Source organism: Sorex fumeus, unplaced genomic scaffold (assembly GCF_029834395.1).
Source record: "Sorex fumeus unplaced genomic scaffold, SorFum_2.1 ptg000061l, whole genome shotgun sequence".
NCBI classification, from domain to species: domain Eukaryota; kingdom Metazoa; phylum Chordata; class Mammalia; order Eulipotyphla; family Soricidae; genus Sorex; species Sorex fumeus.
In genome coordinates, this window is record NW_026606118.1 from 12,894,298 (window position 1) to 12,914,443 (window position 20,146).

The window sequence follows — 20,146 nt, forward strand, 5'->3', positions numbered from 1 at the left end:
GCCCCATGTGGTCCCGGGGTTTGAACTCAGGCTGGCCCCCCACATGCCAAGCCTGAGTTCCAGGGCCAGAGAGATGGTACAGTGGGTGGGGGCATTTGTCTTGAAGGCAGAGGACACAGGTTTGATCTGGCATGAGGTCCCCTGAGCATGGTCAGGAGTGAGCCCAGAGCACAGAGACAGGAGTAAGCCCTGAGCACAGAGCCAGGAGCAAGCCCAGAGCCCAGAGCCAGGAGTGAGCCCTGAGCACAGAGCCAGGAGTGAGCTCTGAGCACCGCTGGGTGTGACCCACACTCCTCTCCTCTGTACAGCCCATTCTGTCAAAAACAAAACCCAAAAACCCTGAAACCCCCCAAATCTGCACCGCAGTCCTTTGAACCATCTCTCTGGCACTTTGGATGATTTTTGGGCAAATCTTGGAGAGGTATTGTGTGTTTTGGAGCAAATGAAATTGTGCATCAAGATACATTCTCTTGCAGTGCGCCACAGAGCAGGGCCCTCAGAGGGTGCAGGATGGGCACCCAGGAAAGACGCCCGGGCCGGGGCTTCTCTGGAATATGCCTGGGGAACACGGAAGATATTCCGGGAAACTATTTTTACTTACGCGTCTTTCAGGACAATCGCTTCTTGTTTGATCCTGAATCCTCGGCTTTGTCTTCACTTTTTCTAATTTTATATGATCGTAGGAAAATCCAGAAACAAAGGCTCAGGCTCTCCCGGGAAGAGGGGACAGGACCACAAAACAGTCTGGACTGCCCCTGAAGGGCTGGGTGAAAGGAACAAACTGAAGTCCCAGTTCCTTTTCTTTGCCCTCTGGGACCCTGGGCCATTGAGATTTGTTCATGGTAGAAGAAACTCGCATAAACCCAGTTTTCAGGCTAAATGATATAAGCTCTGTGATCATGAAAAAAAAAAAAAAGGTTCGGGATATAAAATGTACTTTGTTTCAAGGGACTGTCAGAACACTGCAGGGAAAAATTTTATAATGGTCCAGATATTTCTTTGGTTAGTTTTTTTGGGGTCACACCCTGTGGTGCTCAAGGGACTGTATCGGATGCCAGGGATCAAGCCCATGTTGGCTTTGTGCAAGACCTTACCTGATGTCCCATGGCTCTGGCCCTGGACCAGATATTTCTGTGTGGTGTGATGTTTAGAACATTCTGGATGCATTTCTGATTTCCCATGATACAGACGCCAGGTAGCAGTTACAGTGACCCCAGTACAACCCAGCACCAATCCACTGGGTTTTCCAGATACACTATTATTTTCAGTTCAAAGACTCCACAGACAAAAACGCCACGGGGTACCTCTGAGTTCACACTCTTTTAATCCCTTGTTCCCATAAAGTAAACATTCCAACCTATAAGCAGTGGGAAGAAAATTCTTTTCTTTCAAACTTGGTGGAGGTCCGTTTCTGAAGTAGAGAAATACTCTGTTGCAAACAGTATTCTCTTGAAAGAAGAATCAATCTTGGGTCATTTCACCTTTTCCCTGGGTTTTGTAACCAGTGTATTTCAACTTCATCTTCTCCTCCAAATGCAGTAAAAAGGCAAGGCGTGAGTTTGTGATTTTGGGAGCCTGCAAGAAAAAAAAAAGTTTCAGTGGTTTAGGACGTGGCCTTTCTCCTCTGGTGTTAAACTGTTAAGAAAATGCAGGTTTAAAGTTGGAGGCCTTGGTGGTGGAAAATGTGCTCTGGTGGGGGGATGGGTACTTGATCACTGTATGTCGAAATGTAATCGTGAAAGTTTGTAACTGTATTTCATGGCGATTCAATGAAAAAAATTAAGAAAAAAAGTTTTCAAAGAATCTAGAGTGCAGCAATGACTGGTGATAATACAAAACTGTCTAGAAAGCATGAAGGTATGAAGAAGGCATAGTAATGGCTGGTCATACAAAGGATCCTTGAGGAGTTGTCACTGTCACTGTCCTCCTGTTGTTCATTGATTTGCTCGAGCGGGCCCAGTAACGTCTCCATTGTGACACTTGTGTTTGGCATATTGAATACATCATGGGCAGCTTGCCAGGCTTTGCCATGTGGGCGAGATACTCTCAGTAGCTTGCCGGGCTTCCAGAGGGGTGGAGGAATCGAACCTGGGTTGGCCAGGTTGGCCATGCGCAAGGCAAATGCCCTACCCGCTGTGCTATTGCTCCAACCCCTTGAGGAGTTAATTATTGGAAATTTTATTCGAACAACAAATAGAACACTGAGGACATACTTAAACTGTGTTAAGGAACATAGGTTAAATAAAAAGAGGAACTGTGTTATTATTGGAACTTTTCCTTTCTTTCTTTTTTTAAAATGTAGGAGTACTGCTATTTATTCAGCCATTGATTAATAAAACATTTTTTCTATGTTGGTGCTTTTCTAGAATTTTGAGAAGTCTAAAATTTTAAACCTGTTGTATTCTAATTAGTGATGCTTGGATAAAATATATTTTAATATTTATGAAAACCCTTCTATGATTTTCCTATTTTCTTTTGTATAGTTTTCTACTGAGCACTCTGATTTTCAATATTGTTAATAACAGCATGATGAAAGAAATAAAGTTGGAGACCAAGAGAGAACCAGAGCAGCTGAGCGAGTCTAGTTACAAGACAAAGAGACCTTTTATGTTTTGTTTTTGGGCCACACCCTGTGGTGCTCAGGGCTCTGCACTCAGGAACCACTCCTGGTGGGGTTGGGTGATCATGTGGGATGCCAGGGATTGAAGCCGGGATGCTGCAAGGCAAGTGCTCTCCTAGCCAAGGCTGAGACTCTTGTTATGACTCTCTCTCTCTCTCTCTCTCTCTTTTTTTTTTGGCTTTTTGGGTCACACCTGGCGATGCATGGAGGTTACTCCTGGCTCTGCACTCAGGAATTACTTCTGGCGGTACTCAGGGGATCATAAAGGATGCTGGGAATCGAACCTGTGTGGTCGGCCGCGTGCAAGGTAAATGCTCTACCCGCTGTGCCACTGCTCCAGCCCTCCTGTTACGACTCTTAATGATTAATGGAGAGTCAGTGGCTAATTAGACTCTCCACTGTTCTGTGGTTGCCGGCAGCTTCCTGCAACTTTCTCACAAATGTACAGATGCGTGGACATTCAGATGGACATGGGCAGTAATCCCACGGCTTTTAAATTGGGGGTGTCCCGGCTCCAGGAGCCTAACCCGGGGGAAGGTTGGGAAGTTTAGATTCCGAACTTCTCTCTGAGAGCATGTACAGCAAATAAGACTTGAAAAACTATATGAAGGGGGGCTGGAACCAACAGTGGAGAGGGTGCTTGCCTTGCAGGCTGACCTGGGTTTAATCCCTAGCACTCCCTAGGGTCCCCCAAGTCTACCAGGAGTGATTCAAGAGCCAAGAGCAACCCTTGAGCAGTACTTGGTGTGGTCCCAACCAAAACAAAGTAAAGTAAAGTAAAGGCCCTCCCGTTGATCGTCGATTTGCTCGAGCGGGCCCAGTAACGTCTCCATTGGAGACTTTGTTGTTACTGTGTCTGGCATATCCAATACTCTCGGTAGCTTGCCGGGCTCTCCAAGAGGGGCAGAGGAATCGAACTCGGGTTGGCCATGTTGGCTGCTTGTAAGGCGAACGCCCTACCCGCTGTGCTATCGCTCCAACCAAAACAAACAAAAAAAGAAAAAAAATGCATGTAGGAAAGTAGGCAATCCGGAACTTATACTTTGGCTAATGTATTGGTATTGTTACTTTCTCGCAAAGAAAAGGTTGGCCTTTTTCCAAGCCAACCATCTTTTTGAAAGAGAGAAGACCTCACTGCATTTCATTTTTTATTCTTATTTTTTGCTTTTTGGGGTCATACCGAGCAATGCACAGGGGTTACTCCTGGCCCTGCACTCAGGAATCATTCCTGGTGGTGCTTGGGGGACCATATGGGATGCTGGGTGTACGATAACACTATTTTGTCCTTCCTCAGGTAGCTTAGGTGTATTGGGTCATACCCAATACTCAGTGCTCCTGAGTAATTCCCACTTTTGTTTATTTGTAACTACTTCTCTATGCTCTCTTCCCCAAACAGTTAATCAGCTTATTCCCCTAATCAGATTTGGCTAATTTGTAAGGTCAGATCCATCTAAGGACACTGAACTTGTATTGTAAGTTATGTCTTTTGAATAGTTTACCTTAAAGCAATGTCCTTTCTGTAGAGACACAGGAAAACAGTTAATAGGCTGGAGCGATAGCACAAGCGGTAGGGCGTTTGCCTTGCACGCAGCCAACATGGCCGACCCGAGTTCGATTCCTCCGCCCCTCTCGGAGAGCCCGGCAAGCTACCAAGAGTATCTCGCCCGCACGGCAGAGCCTGGTAAGCTCCCCGTGATGTATTCAATATGCCAGGCACAGTAACAACAAAGTCTCCAATGGAGATGTTACTGGGCCCGCTCGAGCAAATCGATGATCAACGGGAGGGCCTTTATTTATTTGTAACTTGGGAGTTGATTGACTCCGAATAATATTTACTCCTGGGCATCTGCTTTCTTGACTCAGTTGCCCTTAGTTCCTAGCATTCCAAAAGCAGGGTTCTAACGAGGGACTGAATGGACCCAGGGCAAGCTGTGAGCTAGCCTGGGAGCTGGGAATCGAACCCGGGTCAGCCGCATGCAAGGCAAATGCCCTACCTGCTGTGCTATTGCTCCAGCCCCCTCACTGCATTTTATAAACAAGTAAGAGGGCTGGGGAGATGGCTCCATGGGTCCGAGCATGTGCATGTGGGAACTCCTGGGTTTGGATCCCAGCACCACAGGGGTCTCCTGAGCCCCGAGCAGCTCCTGTGCATGGATGGTTGTAGCTGTCCCTCAAACAAAACAAACAAAAACTAAGAGCAGCCAGAGAACTAGCATGGGGGTTCAGGCACTTATCTTGCATGCGATCAACTCTAGTTTGATCCCTGCCCACAGGTCCTTGCGGCCCTACCTGGAGTGATCCCTGATCACAGAGCTGGGACGAGGCCCTGAGCACCACCAGGTGTGGTCCCCAAATCCTGACAGACAGACAAACAAAACCCTGAGCCTAATTTACAAAACATCTAAGTTCCAGGAAAAAAAAAATCATGAGTTCACCACTTGTGGGGAAATGTAAATGCAATCACTGGCCTTTCATCTGAATTTGCTCATGAAAGAATTTATCTCTGGGGCCAAGAGTTTTCTTCACTGGAATGAAGAAGGGAAAGGCAGCAGCCAGCCAGGATGCTCGGTTAGCCTGGGAGGGGGGGATGGTGAGGCGACCAAGGAATTGGGGACCTGAAACACTCCCCCTAGCCTGACTGCACAAAGGAAAAGGGAAAAGGAAGCTTTGGAGCAGGACAAGTAGGAACAGAAAGAAAGCAATTCAGGTGGTTGGAGGGAGGCTAGCTGGCCACAGATCCTGGCCTCTGAGCTGGGCGGCGGGTTACTTCCTTCCTTGCTTCTGGTGACCCTAAGATTAGGGCAGCACAACCTGGAGAGAGATGGGAAGGCGGGGATGCCCGTTGACTCGCCCCTGTCACTTTGTCTCTAACAGTTTTATGTCAAAAGGAACTCAGGGCCTGGAGCTATAGCACAGCGGGTAGGGCATTTGCCTTGCACGTGGCCGACCCAGGTTCAATCCCCAGCATCCCATATGGTCCCCTGAGCACCGCCAGGAGTAATTCCTGAGCATAGATAGAGCCAGGAGTAACCCCTTAGCATTGCTGGGTGTGACACACACAAAAAAGGAACTTAGGGTTTTGTGGCTTTATTTTTGGGGTTTGGATCCCACCGAGCAGTACTCAGAAGCTACTCCTGGCTCAGTGCTCAGCGGGCCACATGTGGTGTGCAGGATGGAACGCAGACTTCCTGTATCAAAGCACGTGCTCAGTCTGTTGAGCTATCGCTCTGGTATTGGGACTCTGTATTTTAAGAAAACTCAAAATTGGACAAAAAAAAAGTAAGATAGTTTGATTATGGATTAGGAAAAGATCTGTAATCTTTCCTGTAACCTGTCTGGTGAAAATATGATAAAGAATCAGTGCTTATTTCACGGGGATGAAAAACAAAATTCAGTAAAAGTTTTTTTTTGGGGGGGGGGTGGGTTGGGATGGGGAAATGAAGAATTTCCTAAAGGTAAAGTTTCCAAACATTCCATCTGAGGAAGGGGTGATTTAATCAGGTTCAGATGTCCATGAAACAGTGAGAGATCTTTATCTTTAGATTCAATCTTAAGATTGAACAAGTGCCATCGCTCATGGAAGCTATTTGTCCTCTAGTCTACTTTGGCCTTGCTCGGATGTGATAAAGAGCCCTCTTTCAACCCCAAGTATGGGGGATGGGGTGACGAACAGTCAACCCCTCTTGGAGGTAGGAGGGGAGCACTGAGCTGTGCTCGGGGCTTACTTTGGGCTCTGTGCTTAAGGATCACTCCTGGCAGGGCCTGGGGGACTATATATGGTGCTGGGAATCAATCCTGGTCAGGTATGTGCAAAGCCAGCACCAGTGACCACTGTATTATCTCTTTAGCCCTAGTCTTTTATCTTGAAGCATAAGGTGATAAAGAATTTTTACTTATTTATTTATTTTTATTAGTGAAACACCATGAGGTACAGTTGTAGACTTACAAATTTTTGTGCTTGGGTTTCGATTATACAATGATCAAATACCCGATAAAGAATTTTTAAGCTTCTTCTTGAAAAAGATACTTTGCGGGGGGGATGTTATTTTGTTTTGGGTCACACCCAGCAGTGCTCAGAGCTTATTCCTGGCTCTGTGCTCAGGGAACATTTTGGGGGTGCCAGGGATCGAATCTGGGTCAGCCACATGCAAGGCAAGCACGCTTCCCACTGTACTATCTCTCCGGCTCTGAGAAATACTTTGAAGACTAAGAATCACAGAGTCCCTGTGCTCTCCCAAGGATGCCAGAAACTGCACAACTGACTGCGTGGCGGTAAGGTCCTGTCCACAGAAGGGAGGGGGGCAACAGTCATCCTCAGGACCGACTTTTGCTTAATGTAAGTATCACAGACACTTTCTGCTCCAAAGGCAATTGAGTGAAGACATGAGTATGGATTCCATGCCTTCCTGTGTGTGAAAATGCAAGAAAAAGTGTTTTTTTGATGAAAACAGTAAACATTTCTGAACCCGAAGCCCAGTCCATCTGACTCCATAATAAACGCAACTTTGCACAGCACAAAACCAAGAAAGAGACGATTTGAATTCTTCAGAAACTTGGCCCAACTGCATGATATTCATTTGAATCCTGCCAAGACCCAGAAACATGATAAAGGTTCAGAAGGAGAAACCAAGAGGGACCCCCAAAAACCACAAACAAAACCCCAAACTCAACGACCCCCAATCCAATCACTTCCCAAGAAAGAAAAGGGATGGGGGTGGGATCGATTTTACTGGGACAAACCAGTTCTTTTCATGAGTTCTACTGGACGGTAGTGGAAAGGCTTGCTTGGGCCCTTAGTCCAGCAGCGAAGGCAAAGCAACGCGAACCAGAAAGGTCTCCTGGGAGCTAAGGGCTTGAATTCTGGAAATTTCTTGGCATTTCCACCCCTCCCCCACATGGTTAGTAGGGGGGTAAAGTGATTGGAGAAGGCGGTCAGGGGAGCAGGAAAGAGTCACCCCCTGTGCCAGGTCTGCTGCATGGTGGGGTGGAGGGGGGTCACCCCACAAACAGCCGACCCACCCGCAATCCCCTCTCCTGAGCAAAGCTACCAGCCAGGTACTTCCTCATCTCACACCCGCATCTGTTCCACCGGACGGGCATCCAAGTTAACATTCTTGAGGGCCCAAGAGAAGCCATCAAGGTTAAGGTGCTGTTCCACCATGCAGCTGTGGACACCGTGACACGGGTCAGAACCCGGGAACTGCATATGGGTCTCAGAGCACCCGCTGGGTGTGCTCCCCCTTCCCCCCACACACAACAAAACAAAAAGTCAAAAATTTTTTTTCTGTTGAGGGGCTGTTTTGGGGACCACACCAAGCAGTGCTCAGGGGCTACTCCTGGTTGGGTGCTCAGGGATCACTCCTGGAGGTGCTCAGGGGACCAAACATAGTGCTGGGGATTAAAGCAGGGTCAACCGTATGAAAGGTAAGCGCCTTAATCCTTCATTATCTCTCTGGGGCCAAGAGTTAACATTTTGTTTGCGGGGGATGGGGGGATGTGCGGGGGGCATATCCAGCAATACTTTTTTAAAAAATTTTTTATAATTTTATCCATTGAATCACCGTGAGAGCAGTGACAAAGCTTTCAGGTCTAAGTCTCCGTCATACAATGAAACACCCGTAACACCCGTACCTTCACCAGTGCCCATTCTCCACCACCAAAAACCCCAGTATGCCCCCATCCCACACCCTCCCCCTACCTGTGGGGCAGATGATTTCCACATTACTCTCTCTCTACATTGATCACATTCAATATTTTGACGCCAGACCCACCATTATTATTTGAGATTTTACTCCAACACTCAGATCTGATCCAGTGATACTTAGGGCTTACTCCTGACTCTGAGCTCAGGGATCACTCCTGGCAGTCTGGGGGGATTATATGGGATGCTGTGAGCCAACCTGGGCTGACCGCACTTTACCCACTGTACCATTGCTCTAATCCCAGGTGCTAACATCATTAGAACCTGTGTCATGAAGAGCTACAGCCCAGATTTAAATTCTGGAAGAAAGGCTAGTACAGGGTTAAAAGTACTGGCCTGCCATGAGCCCAGCCATGGTTTGATCCTGCCACTGTATCACCCCTGAGCAGTGCTGGGAGTAACCCTCAAGCATAGAAGTAGCCCTGAGCACTAGAGGGTGTACCCCTATTTCACCCAACACCATCACCATCACCCAAATAAATTCTGGAACAAGAACAAATGTCAGGCTGGAGAGATAGTACAGCAAGTAGGGCAACTTGCCTTGCATGCAGCTGACCTGGATTTGATTCCTGGCATCCCATAGGGTCCCCTGAGCTTACCAGGAGTGATCCCTGAGCACAGAGCTAAGCGTTAGCTTTGAGTCCTGCTGGGCGCGGCCCCAAACCCAAACGGAACAAAAAACTTAGTAACTTTCTTTTTCTTTTTCGTAATGTCAGAGACCAAATGAAGGTCTTATGCATGCAAGGAACACACTCTTCCCCAGAGTCCCAAACAGAACCAGGAAGTTCTGATAGCACACCAGGTGTTTGCCTTGTATGAAGCTAACCCAGGATTGATTCCAGGTATCCCACAGGGGTCTCTGAGCACCTCCAGGAGTAATTCCTGAGTGCACAGCCAGGAGTAACTCTTAAGCATTGCTGGGTATGACCCCCAAAAGCCAAAAACAAGAAGAAAACAAAAACCAAACAGAACCAGAAGGGAATGAGGTTCCTTGAAGATGATCAGATGGTAGCCAAGTCAGAGATACATGATTCACATTCTGGAAAGTCTGGAGTCTGGGCTTATCAAGGGCCTGTGTGCTGAGCCATGCCTGGAGCTGTTATAAAGCTGGCATCAGAGCTCACTCAGGGAATTCTCGATCAAGACCTTCTTATGTATCCGAGGGGAGGCAGTGCTCAGGGCTTACTCCTCACTCTGTGCTCAGGGATCACTCTTGGAGGGGCTTGGGGGACTATAGATGGTGCCAGAGTTCAAACCATACAAGGCCAGCACCCCGCCTGCTGTACTATCTCTCCAGCCCCACAATGAGACCATTTACATGACCAAGTATTAAAATTTAAATAAAACTAGGGCCGGAGCGATAGCACAACTGGTAGGGTGTTTGCCTTGCACGCGGCCGACCCGGGTTCGATCTCCGGCATCCCATATGGTCCCCGAAGCACCACCAGGAGTAATTCCTGAGTGCAAAGCCAGGAGTATCCCCTGAACTTTGCTGGGTGTGACCTAAAAAGCAATCAATCAATCAATCAATCAATCAAACTGAAGGCACAAGGTGGCTGGAGAGATAATTCTGGAATGGATCATGTCATGGCACACGCAAGGTCAAGCTTGATCCCCTGGCACCTGATGATCGCCTAAGCATCATCTAAGTACCACTAAGTGGGACCTCTGTTTAAAAAAAAAAAAAAAGAGGAAGTAAAAAAAGTAGGACAGGGGCCGGAGCAGCGCTAGTACAGTGGGTAGGGCATTCACCTTGCATGCGGCTGACCCGGGTTTGATTCCCAGCATCCCATATGGTCCCCCGTCATGGCCAGGAGTAATTCCTAAGTGCAGAGACAGGAGTAACCCCTGAGCATCACCAGGTGTGACCCACAAAGCCAAATAAAAAAAAAAGAGCAGGACCGGGGCTTAAGCCCTCTGAGCACCATCAGGGTGACCCCGGATATCCCATGCTGGGAGGGATCCCCAAGACCCCCACCCCCAAATCAACATACAAACCCAAACCCCAAACCCCACCGAGCTTACCGGAAGTGGTCCGTGGGCACCGTGATGCTTCAGAACAAGCCTGTGATCTGCTCCGTGTCTGGGTCCAGATCGATGTCATAGAAGCAGGGCCGGGTGGGTAGCCCGGGCATGGTGCTCATCTGTAGGAGGAAACACAAGTCGGCTGAGTGGGGGGCCAGCGGGGTGAGCACCCCAAAGGCAGGGCAGCCAGGGACGCAGCACCGGAAATGCACCTCACACCATTCATCCACCCACCCCCCAAACTTGGTGTCCCCTTGGGGGACACTTGGGTACAGGCACGTGTTCCAACTTGCCATCCTCCTTGGTCAATCTGTGTGGAAAGGATGAGGACAGGGAGCTGGCTATGCCAGGATACTGGATTTTACTCCTGGCGGTGCTCAGGGGACCATATGGGATGCGGGGAATCGAACCCGGGTTGGCCACGTGCTACCGTGCGAACGCCCTACCCGCTGTGCTATTGCTCCAGCCCCTATGGTTGGTTTTTAGGCCATACCTGGTGGTACTCAGGGGTTACTCCTGGCTCTGTGCTCACTCCTGGAGGGACTGTATATGGTGCCAGGGATTATAGCAGTGTCAGTCACGTGCAAGGCCAGGGCCTTAACCTCTGTGCTCTCTCTCTGTCTATCTCTGACACAGCTTTCTAGAAATTGGGGACATTCACCTCCCAGCCTGGGCGCACTGTAGCATACTGAAGCTCTCCACACGCTTTCCCCTAGATCTGCTTCTAATGTAGACCTCCGAGAAAAAGGAGCCATACGGCTGATGGGACCCATGAACACCCGCCTCATGCCAGCACATGTTTTGGTTAACTCTCTACTCTGAAAACTCAGTCCTCTAGCTCCAAAGACTGGAGCCACAACAGGAAGACACGTTTATTGAGCAACTGCCACATGCCAGGCATACTGTTTCACTGAATCTTTTTTTTCTTGGGGAAGGAAGAAGAGATATGGGGGGTGGTTTGGCTTATTCCTGGTGATGCTCAGGGGTTACTCCTGGCTCTGCACTCAGGAATCACTCCTGACAGTGCTTGGGAGGCCATATGGGATGCTGGGAATCGAATTCAAGTCGGCTGTTACAAGGCAAACGCCCTCCCCACTGTACTATCACTCCAGTCCCTAGATATAATTTTTATACATGCTATAAACTAATATATATTAGATTTATAGTTTTCTTTGGTTTTGGGACCACACCAGTGGTGCTCAGGGCTTACTCCTGGTTCTACACTCAAGGATCATTCCTGGTGGAATAGGGTGGGCGGGGGGAGGGGGATGACCATTTGTGGTTTTTGGGGATTGAACTAGGCTCAGCCGCGTGGAAGACAAAAACCTTAACCTCTGTACTATCTCTTCAGTTCTAAATTTAAGTTTAAGAATGTATTTTTTTCCCTTGAGTTTTCTTTTCCCCCCATGACTATTGAACCTGTTTCATTTCTCTTGAGTAGACAACCAGGATAGATGGTAAGTGCATCTTGGGACTGGAGCAATAGCACAGCGGGTAGGGCGTTTGCCTTGCACGCGGCCAACCCGGGTTCGAGTCCCAGCATCCCATATGGTCCCCTGAGCACCGCCAGGGGTAATTCCTGAGCACAGAGCCAGGAGTAATGCCTGTGCATCACCAGGTGTGACCCAAAAAGCCAAAAAAAAAAAAAAAAGTCACCAGAACCAATAAATGTTAAAAAAAAAAAAGAAGGTAATTGCATCTTACTTAACCTTTATATTTTTTTGAGTGGTGCTGGGGGTTACTCCTGGCTCTGTGTTTTGGACGGTTACTCCTAACTGTACCAAGGTGACTAGGCTGTGTTGAGGATTGAAGCCAGGCCCTCCTCACCCTGTGCCCAGCGTGGACGCAGTGCCTTTCTTTAATCTTTATAGAAACTCCCCAGGAGTTTTCCACAGGGATTACACTATAATCTGTCCTCCGGGTGGACAATCTGTGACTGGGCGGTCCAGCTGTTTTGGCAGTTTTACTTCGGGGTGATCCTACTAAGGCTCTTCTCGCTAATCTGGGATACCAGCAAGACAGGGTCTCTGCAGGATCTTATTTTGCATTTTGTCATATTCAAACACTTATCACTTTTCCTGGTGCACATTCACATTTCTTATGCCTCGTGAAGAGCTGTTTGTTTTCCGTTTATCGCTGTGGAGAGCTCCTTCTATATTCTGGACAAGTCCTTATCTGATAGATGACTTACAAATGTTTTTCTCCCTCTCTGTGGCTTAGCTGGTTTCCAAATATTTGGGATTTTCCCAGATGTCTCTTGGTGTTCATTTCTAATTTAATTCCATCGTGGTTAGAGAACATATTTCGTCTGATTTGAATCCTTTAAAACTTATTGAGAATTAATTTGTGGCCCAGAATATGGTCTGTCTTGGCAAGTGTTCTGTGTACACTGAAAAGAATATGTATCTTGCTGTTGTTAGGTGGAGTGCTGTGATAATGGCAATCAGGCCAACTTGGATTGTGATTCTGTTCAAGTTTCTATAGCCTCATTGTCATTCTGCTTACTTGATTTTCAAAAATCTTATTACTTGGGGACGGCTCAAAAGTAGCCACATGGTAGGCCTGAGGCCTTGAGCTTGATCCCCAGTGCCACCCACATGCACTGGAGGCCCTGCTGTTTGGGGTCAATCCTGCTGTGTGTGAGCACTGCAATAAGAGGACCCACCCCCACTAGCACAAGGGCAAACACTGAAAACTAAAGCATGCAATGACCAGTCTTCACAGTAACAATAGAGAAGGAGGAGCTGGAACCCAAAAGGAGAGAGAGAGAACAAAAGGGAATGCCCTAGCACAGAGGCGGAAGGGGAAGGGGGGGATGGAAGGGTGGGAGGACTACTGGGACCATTGGTGGTGGAAAATGGGCACTGGTGGAGGGATGGGTACTCGATCATTGTATGACTGAAACCCAAGCACAAAAATTTGTAAGTCTACAACTGTACCTCATGGTGCTTCACTAATTAAAATTTAAAAAAAAAAGGAGGAGATGGAGCAATAGCACAGCGGTTAGGGCGTTTGCCTTGCACGCGGCTAACCCAGGTTTGATTCCCAGGATCCCATATGGTTCCCTGAGTACCGCCAGGAGTCATTCCTGAGTGCAAAACCAGGAGTAATCTCTGAGCATTGCCGGGTGTGACCAAAGAGGAAAAAAAAATACTATTAATAGAGAAGGGAACATAAGTGTGTGTGTGTGTGTGTGTGTGTGTGTGTGTGTGTGTGTCTGTCTGTTTGTCTGAGTTTGCATGCATGTATGGAGGGGGAGGAGGAATCTTCATTTCTTGGAGCAGATCCAAACCTCTCTACGGTCTACTGCGATCAGATCAGCCTGTGAAAGGATTTCATTGCTTGTCTCTCTCCATTGCCACAAGTAGTGTCATTCAGCGGCTATTTCCGGTTCAGTGCTTGAGGCCATTCTCAGTAGGGCATGGGGTTAGAAACTGGGATTCATGCATGCAAACATGTAATCAAGCCCACTGAGTCATCTCTCTGTCCCCTATGAAGATTTCTTTTTCTTGGGATATTAGCTATTATGTTTTTTTTCTCCATAGCTATTGGTGCTCGGGGAACCAACTGGGGTGCCAGGGATCAAATCTAGTTGGCCACATACAAGGCAAGAGACCTACTGACTGCATTATCTCTTTGGCTCTATTTCTTTAACTTTTTTGGCTAAAAAAAATCTAAAGTTGAGAGCTGGAGAAATAATAATGAGAGCCCAGCAAGCTACCGAGAGTATCTTGCTTGCACGGCAAAGCATGGCAAGCTCCCCATGACATATTCGATATGCCAAACACAGTAATAACAAGTCTCACGATGGAGATGTTACTGGGCCCGCTCGAGCAAATCGATGAACAACGGGAGAAGAGTGCTACAGTAATAATCATAACTAAAAAAAAAAAAAAAAAGCCAAGAACCTGCCATGAATACAGTCAACCCGGATTCAATCCCAGGCACTGCGTCTGGTTCCCTGAGCTACTGCTGTGTGTAATGCCAAAACAAATAAACAAAAACTACAAAAGTCTTTAGCTCACCTAATTTTTTTGAATGAATTGAAATGAGCAGAGAATATAGGGGAGATTTTCCTTTCTTCTCCTCACAGGTACTGGCTCGCGTAACACTTTGGATGGCTTTTGACCAAAAAAAAAAAAAAAAAAAAAAAATCAGTTGCCAATTTATCTTTTTGTTTTGCTTTTGTTTTTGGGTCACACCCAAAGTCCTGACATGCTCAGGGATGCCAGGGATCAAACCCAGGCCCTGGCATACAAGGCAAGCAAGTTACCCATCCGCTGTACTATCTCTCCAGGTCCAACTGCTGTAGTTTTCTTGAAGCTTCTTGAGGTTTGTGGAGCATCTTGAATCTGTTTCTAGTTTCTATTAATTAGGGGGGAAAAATTGCCCATCCTTTCTTCGAGTATTTCCAGTCCTTTTCTCTCTTTCCTTTGAGACCTTCTGTGTTCTTCACCACTTGAAACTATCCCAGAGCTCAGTAATGTACTCTTCCCTCTATCCCTGGCTTTTTCCTGTTTTCTCCTGGAGAGTTTCTACTATTATGTCTTCAAGTTAAACAATCTTTTTTTTTCCCCCTGAAACATCTAATCAACCAATCATCAGAGTATTTTTCCATTCCAGATGCGATAGCTTTCATCCAGAAGTTCACCTTTCTTTTTTTCTATCTTCTTTGTGTCTACTTAGCATGTTAAATATTTTAATTTTAATTTTTTTTCTGCTTTTGGGCCACACCCGGTGGTGCTCAGTGCTGACTGTTGGTGAAACTTGGGGGAGCATCTGCGGTACCAGGGGTAGAACCTGGGTCAGCTGTGTGCAAGGCACATGCCCCGCCCACTGTTCTAACCCCAGCATGTTAAATCACTGCTTGAGTTTGTCAGACACATGAGAATTACAATTTTAATGCCCCTGATGATTCTGTCATCGACCTCCTTTTCTCAGGCTAGGTTCTATTCTGCCCATTTGCATGTGTGCTTGTAACTCTGGGCTGGCAGTCAGACACTTCAAGGTCTTCTCTTGAATTTTTTTTTTTTTTAGTTTCAGGGCCACACCTAGTGGTGCTTAGGGCTTACTCCTAGCAATGTTTGGGGGACTGCATGGGGTGCCAGGGATTGAATCCGGGTTGGCTACTGTGAAGGCAAGAGCCCCTGCCCACTCTCCTATCTCCCTGGCCCTAATCTTTTGTGTTTTTATAATTCTCTTTATACAGAGGGTACTTGAAAATGATCTGATTGTGGAAGGCTTTGATTTTAAAACCTGGCTGGCGGGGACTGACGCTGGGAGTGGGGGGACTCTGCCTTGTCCCCTCTCATTCTTGGGAAACAATCTTTCCTGGGCTCAGAGATTCTTGCTTGGACACACAGTCTGGAGCACTTGAAGGCAGAATGGAAGAGGCCCTCGTGGAGTCTGAGCTCCCCGTGTGTACCCCTCCCCGTGTGCGGGATCCTTGTTTCCTCTGTCCCCAACCCCACGGCTTCCTGAGTGGGAGGAGCAAAGGAGAGAGTTAAAGAACAGAGCTAAGTACTGGCGGGGTTTGTCTCCCTACACAGCATGCCTCTCTCCCTCCCTCCCTGCCTTCGTATTTGGGTTACACCTGCCTGTGTCAGGGCTTAGTGCTGCACTCAGGGATCACTTCCGGTGGCCTCAGTCATCTGTATGTGGTGCCAGAGATTGTACCTAACTGGGCCCAGTGCAAAGCAAATGCCTCACCTGCTCCAGCCCCTACACAGTCTTTGTATGGGGACAGGCTTGGACCTCTTAGGGTCCCCCAGCCTGTTACCTAATTTTCAGGGATCAAGGCCCTTTCCTATTTTAATGTCTTTTTTTCCCTTTTGGGGGTTGGGGGATGGGTGGGTTTGGGCCATTTGGAGGAGTGACCTTCGGAAGCGCTCAGGGGACCTTAAGCCCTAAGACGCCAGGTTGACCACACCTGGTAGAGGCAAGGTAAGTGCCTCCACCCTGTGCTATCTCTCCAGCCCCAATACCTGAAGATTTTAGTGGAGATTTTCCTAGACTTTGTCTAAGTTTCTGTCCCTGGAATGCGGTGGGAGGGTGAACCTGATTCCCATCTTCTCTCCCCTCATTAGAATGCACTGTCCTTTTATTAAAAAGGGTTATATATCATGGGGTGATATTATTACCTTGTAAATGTGAGGCTGAGATGTTTATAGGTTGATGGAGGTTTTAAAGATATGATTAGGCCGCTCATTCTACCTAATTAAAGAGTGAGGTTACCGGAAACACTCTTTCATGACCTCCAGTGGCCAAATCTGACTTTTAGAAGCCCAAGCATATAGAATCACTCAAGTCTACGGGTCCAAGACAATGCGCTGAGCACAGAATCACATTCTTAAACCCAGGGCCCAGATTTTATTCATTTACAAACATGCAAAAGAAAGACAGGACTGAAACATCCTGCACAAAAAAAGGGCTCCCCATCTTGGAAAGCGGAGACACGAGAGATGTAGATTCAAGAAGCGAACTGAAAGAAGTGAGGTGGTGCATTTTAGGTTTGATTTTAGACGCTGAAAACACCATAAACAAAGAAGCGTCGTTCTCCAGCCAAACGAGGCCACTCGCTCTGAATATTTCTGTTCTGGGCGCCTAGCTCCGGGACTGCCCGGTGGCTCTGTTCCTGCCACCGGCCGGGAGAAGCATTTGAAGTCCCGGGCGCCTTCCTCCACTGCCCTCGCCGTGACCTTGGCGAATGACAGCTTGCCAGGACTCCCGGGGACGTGGTACAGGCATCTGACACGAGTGTCGGGGTCGCTCTCGAGCACGCAGAAGGAGCCCATGCCATCAGCTACCAGCTATTTTCCCACGGATTCCCAGCCAAGAGCTCCCGGATTTTTCAGACACACAAGACCAAGTCCCCTCGGTGTTGGGCTTCACCACAAACAGCTCCTGGCCCATGTGGGCCAAGATCAAACTGTCATTTCCTGCCCCCGTGGGGCCCCCTTCCCCCACTGAGGTGCTAGCTGAAAGTTTGAAGCTGCCATGGCTCGCTCATTCCAAACCATCTTTCTGCCCAACAAGGCAAGACAGATTATCTGCAGGTGGGTACTGAATCCGGGCCAGGTGGAAGGAATTTTAGACCTTGCAGACCCCATCCCTGGCCTCCGTGGGCAGCACGTGACTTTCTGTCTCCTAACTTGGCTTTGGAAGCAAAGCTACCTTCTGCTTCCTAAAGTCCAGTCTGCCTAGGGGCAGTGGGCAGAGGACAGTGCAAGGGTTAAGGCGCTGGCCTTGCCTGCAGCCCAGTTGTTAAATCCTTGGCATTTAATACCCCCCTACCCCCTTGCCAGGAGTGATCGCTGAGTACAGGGCCACCAAGTATGGCCTGAAATCCAAATGAAGTCCCTGCAATAAACTGTGACTCGCTGGAACCTTCCAGATCAGTTCCCCCTGCACCCAACACCCTGCACCCATACCTGGCCATGTTATCTGCTTCAGGAATGGCACCTCTGGCCTTGTTCAAGGTTTATTCCTGGCTCTGAGCTCTGGGTTAGCCATGGCAGTGCTCGGGACGGACTACAGGTGATGCTGGGGATCGAACCCAGGTTGGTCACAGGGAAGACAAGAGCCTTCACCCTGGTACTATCACCCCGGCCCCACCTTTGGCCTATTATGCTTCGTTCCTGCTATGACCTGGGAAGTCCAGGAATGTAAAAATCAGCTTTTAATGGAAAAGAGGTTTTGTGTGTGTGTGTGGTGGTGGTGGTGGTGGTGGTGGGGGTCCCCAAGTCATATCATATGAATATCACCCACAGAATGCCTCTTGGGCCAGACAATGATAGCCCACGTGCCCGGGACATGCAGCCACCCTCGCCTGTCTGTAAGCGATCCAAGGCTGCTCGTGGGCTGTGGCTGTAGTTAGGAGACAGAAAGTCACGTGCTGCCCGCGGAGACCAGGGATGAGGTCTGCAAGGTCTAAAATTCCTTCCACCTGGCCTTTTATGGGGTACGCTTGGGGGCCTCGGTGCTCAGGCGCAAACAGTTTAAACAGAACGATTTAATGAAAACAGAGAGGGGTAAAGAACACAAGATGCACATGGGGGGTTCAGTAAGGCTCCCCAAGACAGCAGGGCCACGGTCGTCAGATGCAGATGCAAGTGAAAGGAGAGCTGAAGGCGCCCAAAGTACTGGCTCAACAACACATTCATTTCCCAAAGGTCAAGGTCAGGGCCATTAAGTTGATATATTTTCGGGCCTTTAGGGGACTATGCGGGGGAGAGCCGCCCACTGGTTCAGGGGGAAAGTGTTTCAACACAACAGCACTTGGATTTATAGCAGCGTTTGTTGTTGATGGTGGAGTGGGAGGAGCTGGTGGGTTAGGCCCAGGGTCTCACAGGGCAAGGTCTGGGCTCTGCCACTGGAGTCACACCCCTGGCTCCGTCCTGTGTGAAACTGCTCCCTTGGGACAGAGATTCCAACTAGCAGAGAGATCTAATTTGCAGACTATGACTCATCGATTCATAAAATGTAGATTCTCTCGGTCTGTGAATTCCTGCTGTGGGTCCTTTGTCTGTCTATAGAAAGTTACTGTCGGTAACTGACCCCGGATTCCTAGCTTTGGTCTGCAGATGTGGTCCCCAGCTACAGGCGTGAAAGGCTGGACACCTGGTGCCCTAGATGGGCGTTCTACTTGGTTTCTAAGTCTCTCTGGGGTTAATCAGTGTGGCCACAGGCTCTGGCACTGAAGGGCACATATCCCCTGTTCCATGGGCCCAGGGCATCTGAAAGCAGCAGAATGACATTTACTCTTCCAAGAATCAACACAGACTCAGATTGTTGGTGCAGCTCTTTGATGAGAGCAGGGTGGAGGGTGGGCACTGATATGGAAATCCCATTTCGGTGGATCATTCAATATTAAGGAGAACCAAATCGGTGGTTCATTCACTGTTAAGGAGGCCCAGAGAAATAGCAGGTGTGTGTGTGTGTGTGTGTGTGTGTGTGTGTGTGTGTGTGTGTGTTAAGGGGTTTACCTTGCACACAGCTTCCACCCCCATCCCAGACACCACACCTGGTCCCCCGAGTCCTGCCAGTAGTGATCCCTGAGTGCAGAGCCAGGAGTATACCCTTAGAAGAAACCAGATGTGCCCCCAACCCCTTCCCCCTCCCCAAACCGTAGTGTCTCAAGGGGACCTGTTAAGGGGTCTATGAGCGGAGAACTTGGAAATCACGACAGTGATTGAGGAGTGTTAATGTCCTGAGAGGACCTGGCCCTTTATCACATGGGTTTGGAAGACAAGTGAGTTCTGAGTGGGAAAGGGCCTTTCCGGGCAGAGCGATACCTGGCCAGAATTAAACAGCGTGGACACACAATACAGTTCTCAAAGCACAAACGCCTGAGAAGGCGAAAAACGCTCCGTATTACAGAGTGCTTTGGCTAATTACGCAAGGGGCACCAGGCCAGCCAATCCAGAAAGAGGGGTCCCGAGGCCAGCCAATCCAGAAAGAGGGGTCCCGAGGCCAGCCAATCCTGAGAGAGGGCTCCCAAGGCCAGCCAATCAGGAGAGAGGGCTGCCGAGGTCAGCCAATCCAGAGAGAGGGCTCCCAAGGCCAGCCAATCCAGGGAGAAGGCTCCCTCGCCAGCCAATCCAGAGAGGGCTCCCAAGGCCAGCCAATCAGGAGAGAGTGCTGCCGTGGCCAGCCAATCCAGGGGAAGGCTGCAACAAGCAAACAGCACACTGACGTGTAAAGAGATAATGCCCGGCATGGGCTAGAGTCTATGCTTTGCTGTTGCTATAAAATATTCTGCATCCTCAAGTCCTTTGGCCTATCAAGCTTTTCTCTTATCA

The 20,146-nt window shown here is 48.5% G+C and overlaps 1 protein-coding gene across 1 annotated transcript in view; it reads right to left on the reverse strand.

Annotated features, from left to right (window-relative positions):
• Nucleotides 1-1,378: 1,378 nt before the first annotated feature.
• Nucleotides 1,379-20,146, reverse strand: part of MTHFD1L (methylenetetrahydrofolate dehydrogenase (NADP+ dependent) 1 like) — a 200,012-nt gene continuing 181,244 nt past the window's right edge. Inside the window, exons 27-28 of the mRNA XM_056126017.1 lie at nucleotides 10,347-10,465; nucleotides 1,379-1,575 (exon numbers count right to left, since the gene is read on the reverse strand). Coding sequence (XP_055981992.1) covers nucleotides 10,376-10,465 — 90 coding nt within the window. The 3' untranslated portion in view covers nucleotides 1,379-1,575; nucleotides 10,347-10,375. The remainder of the gene's footprint in view (nucleotides 1,576-10,346; nucleotides 10,466-20,146) is intronic.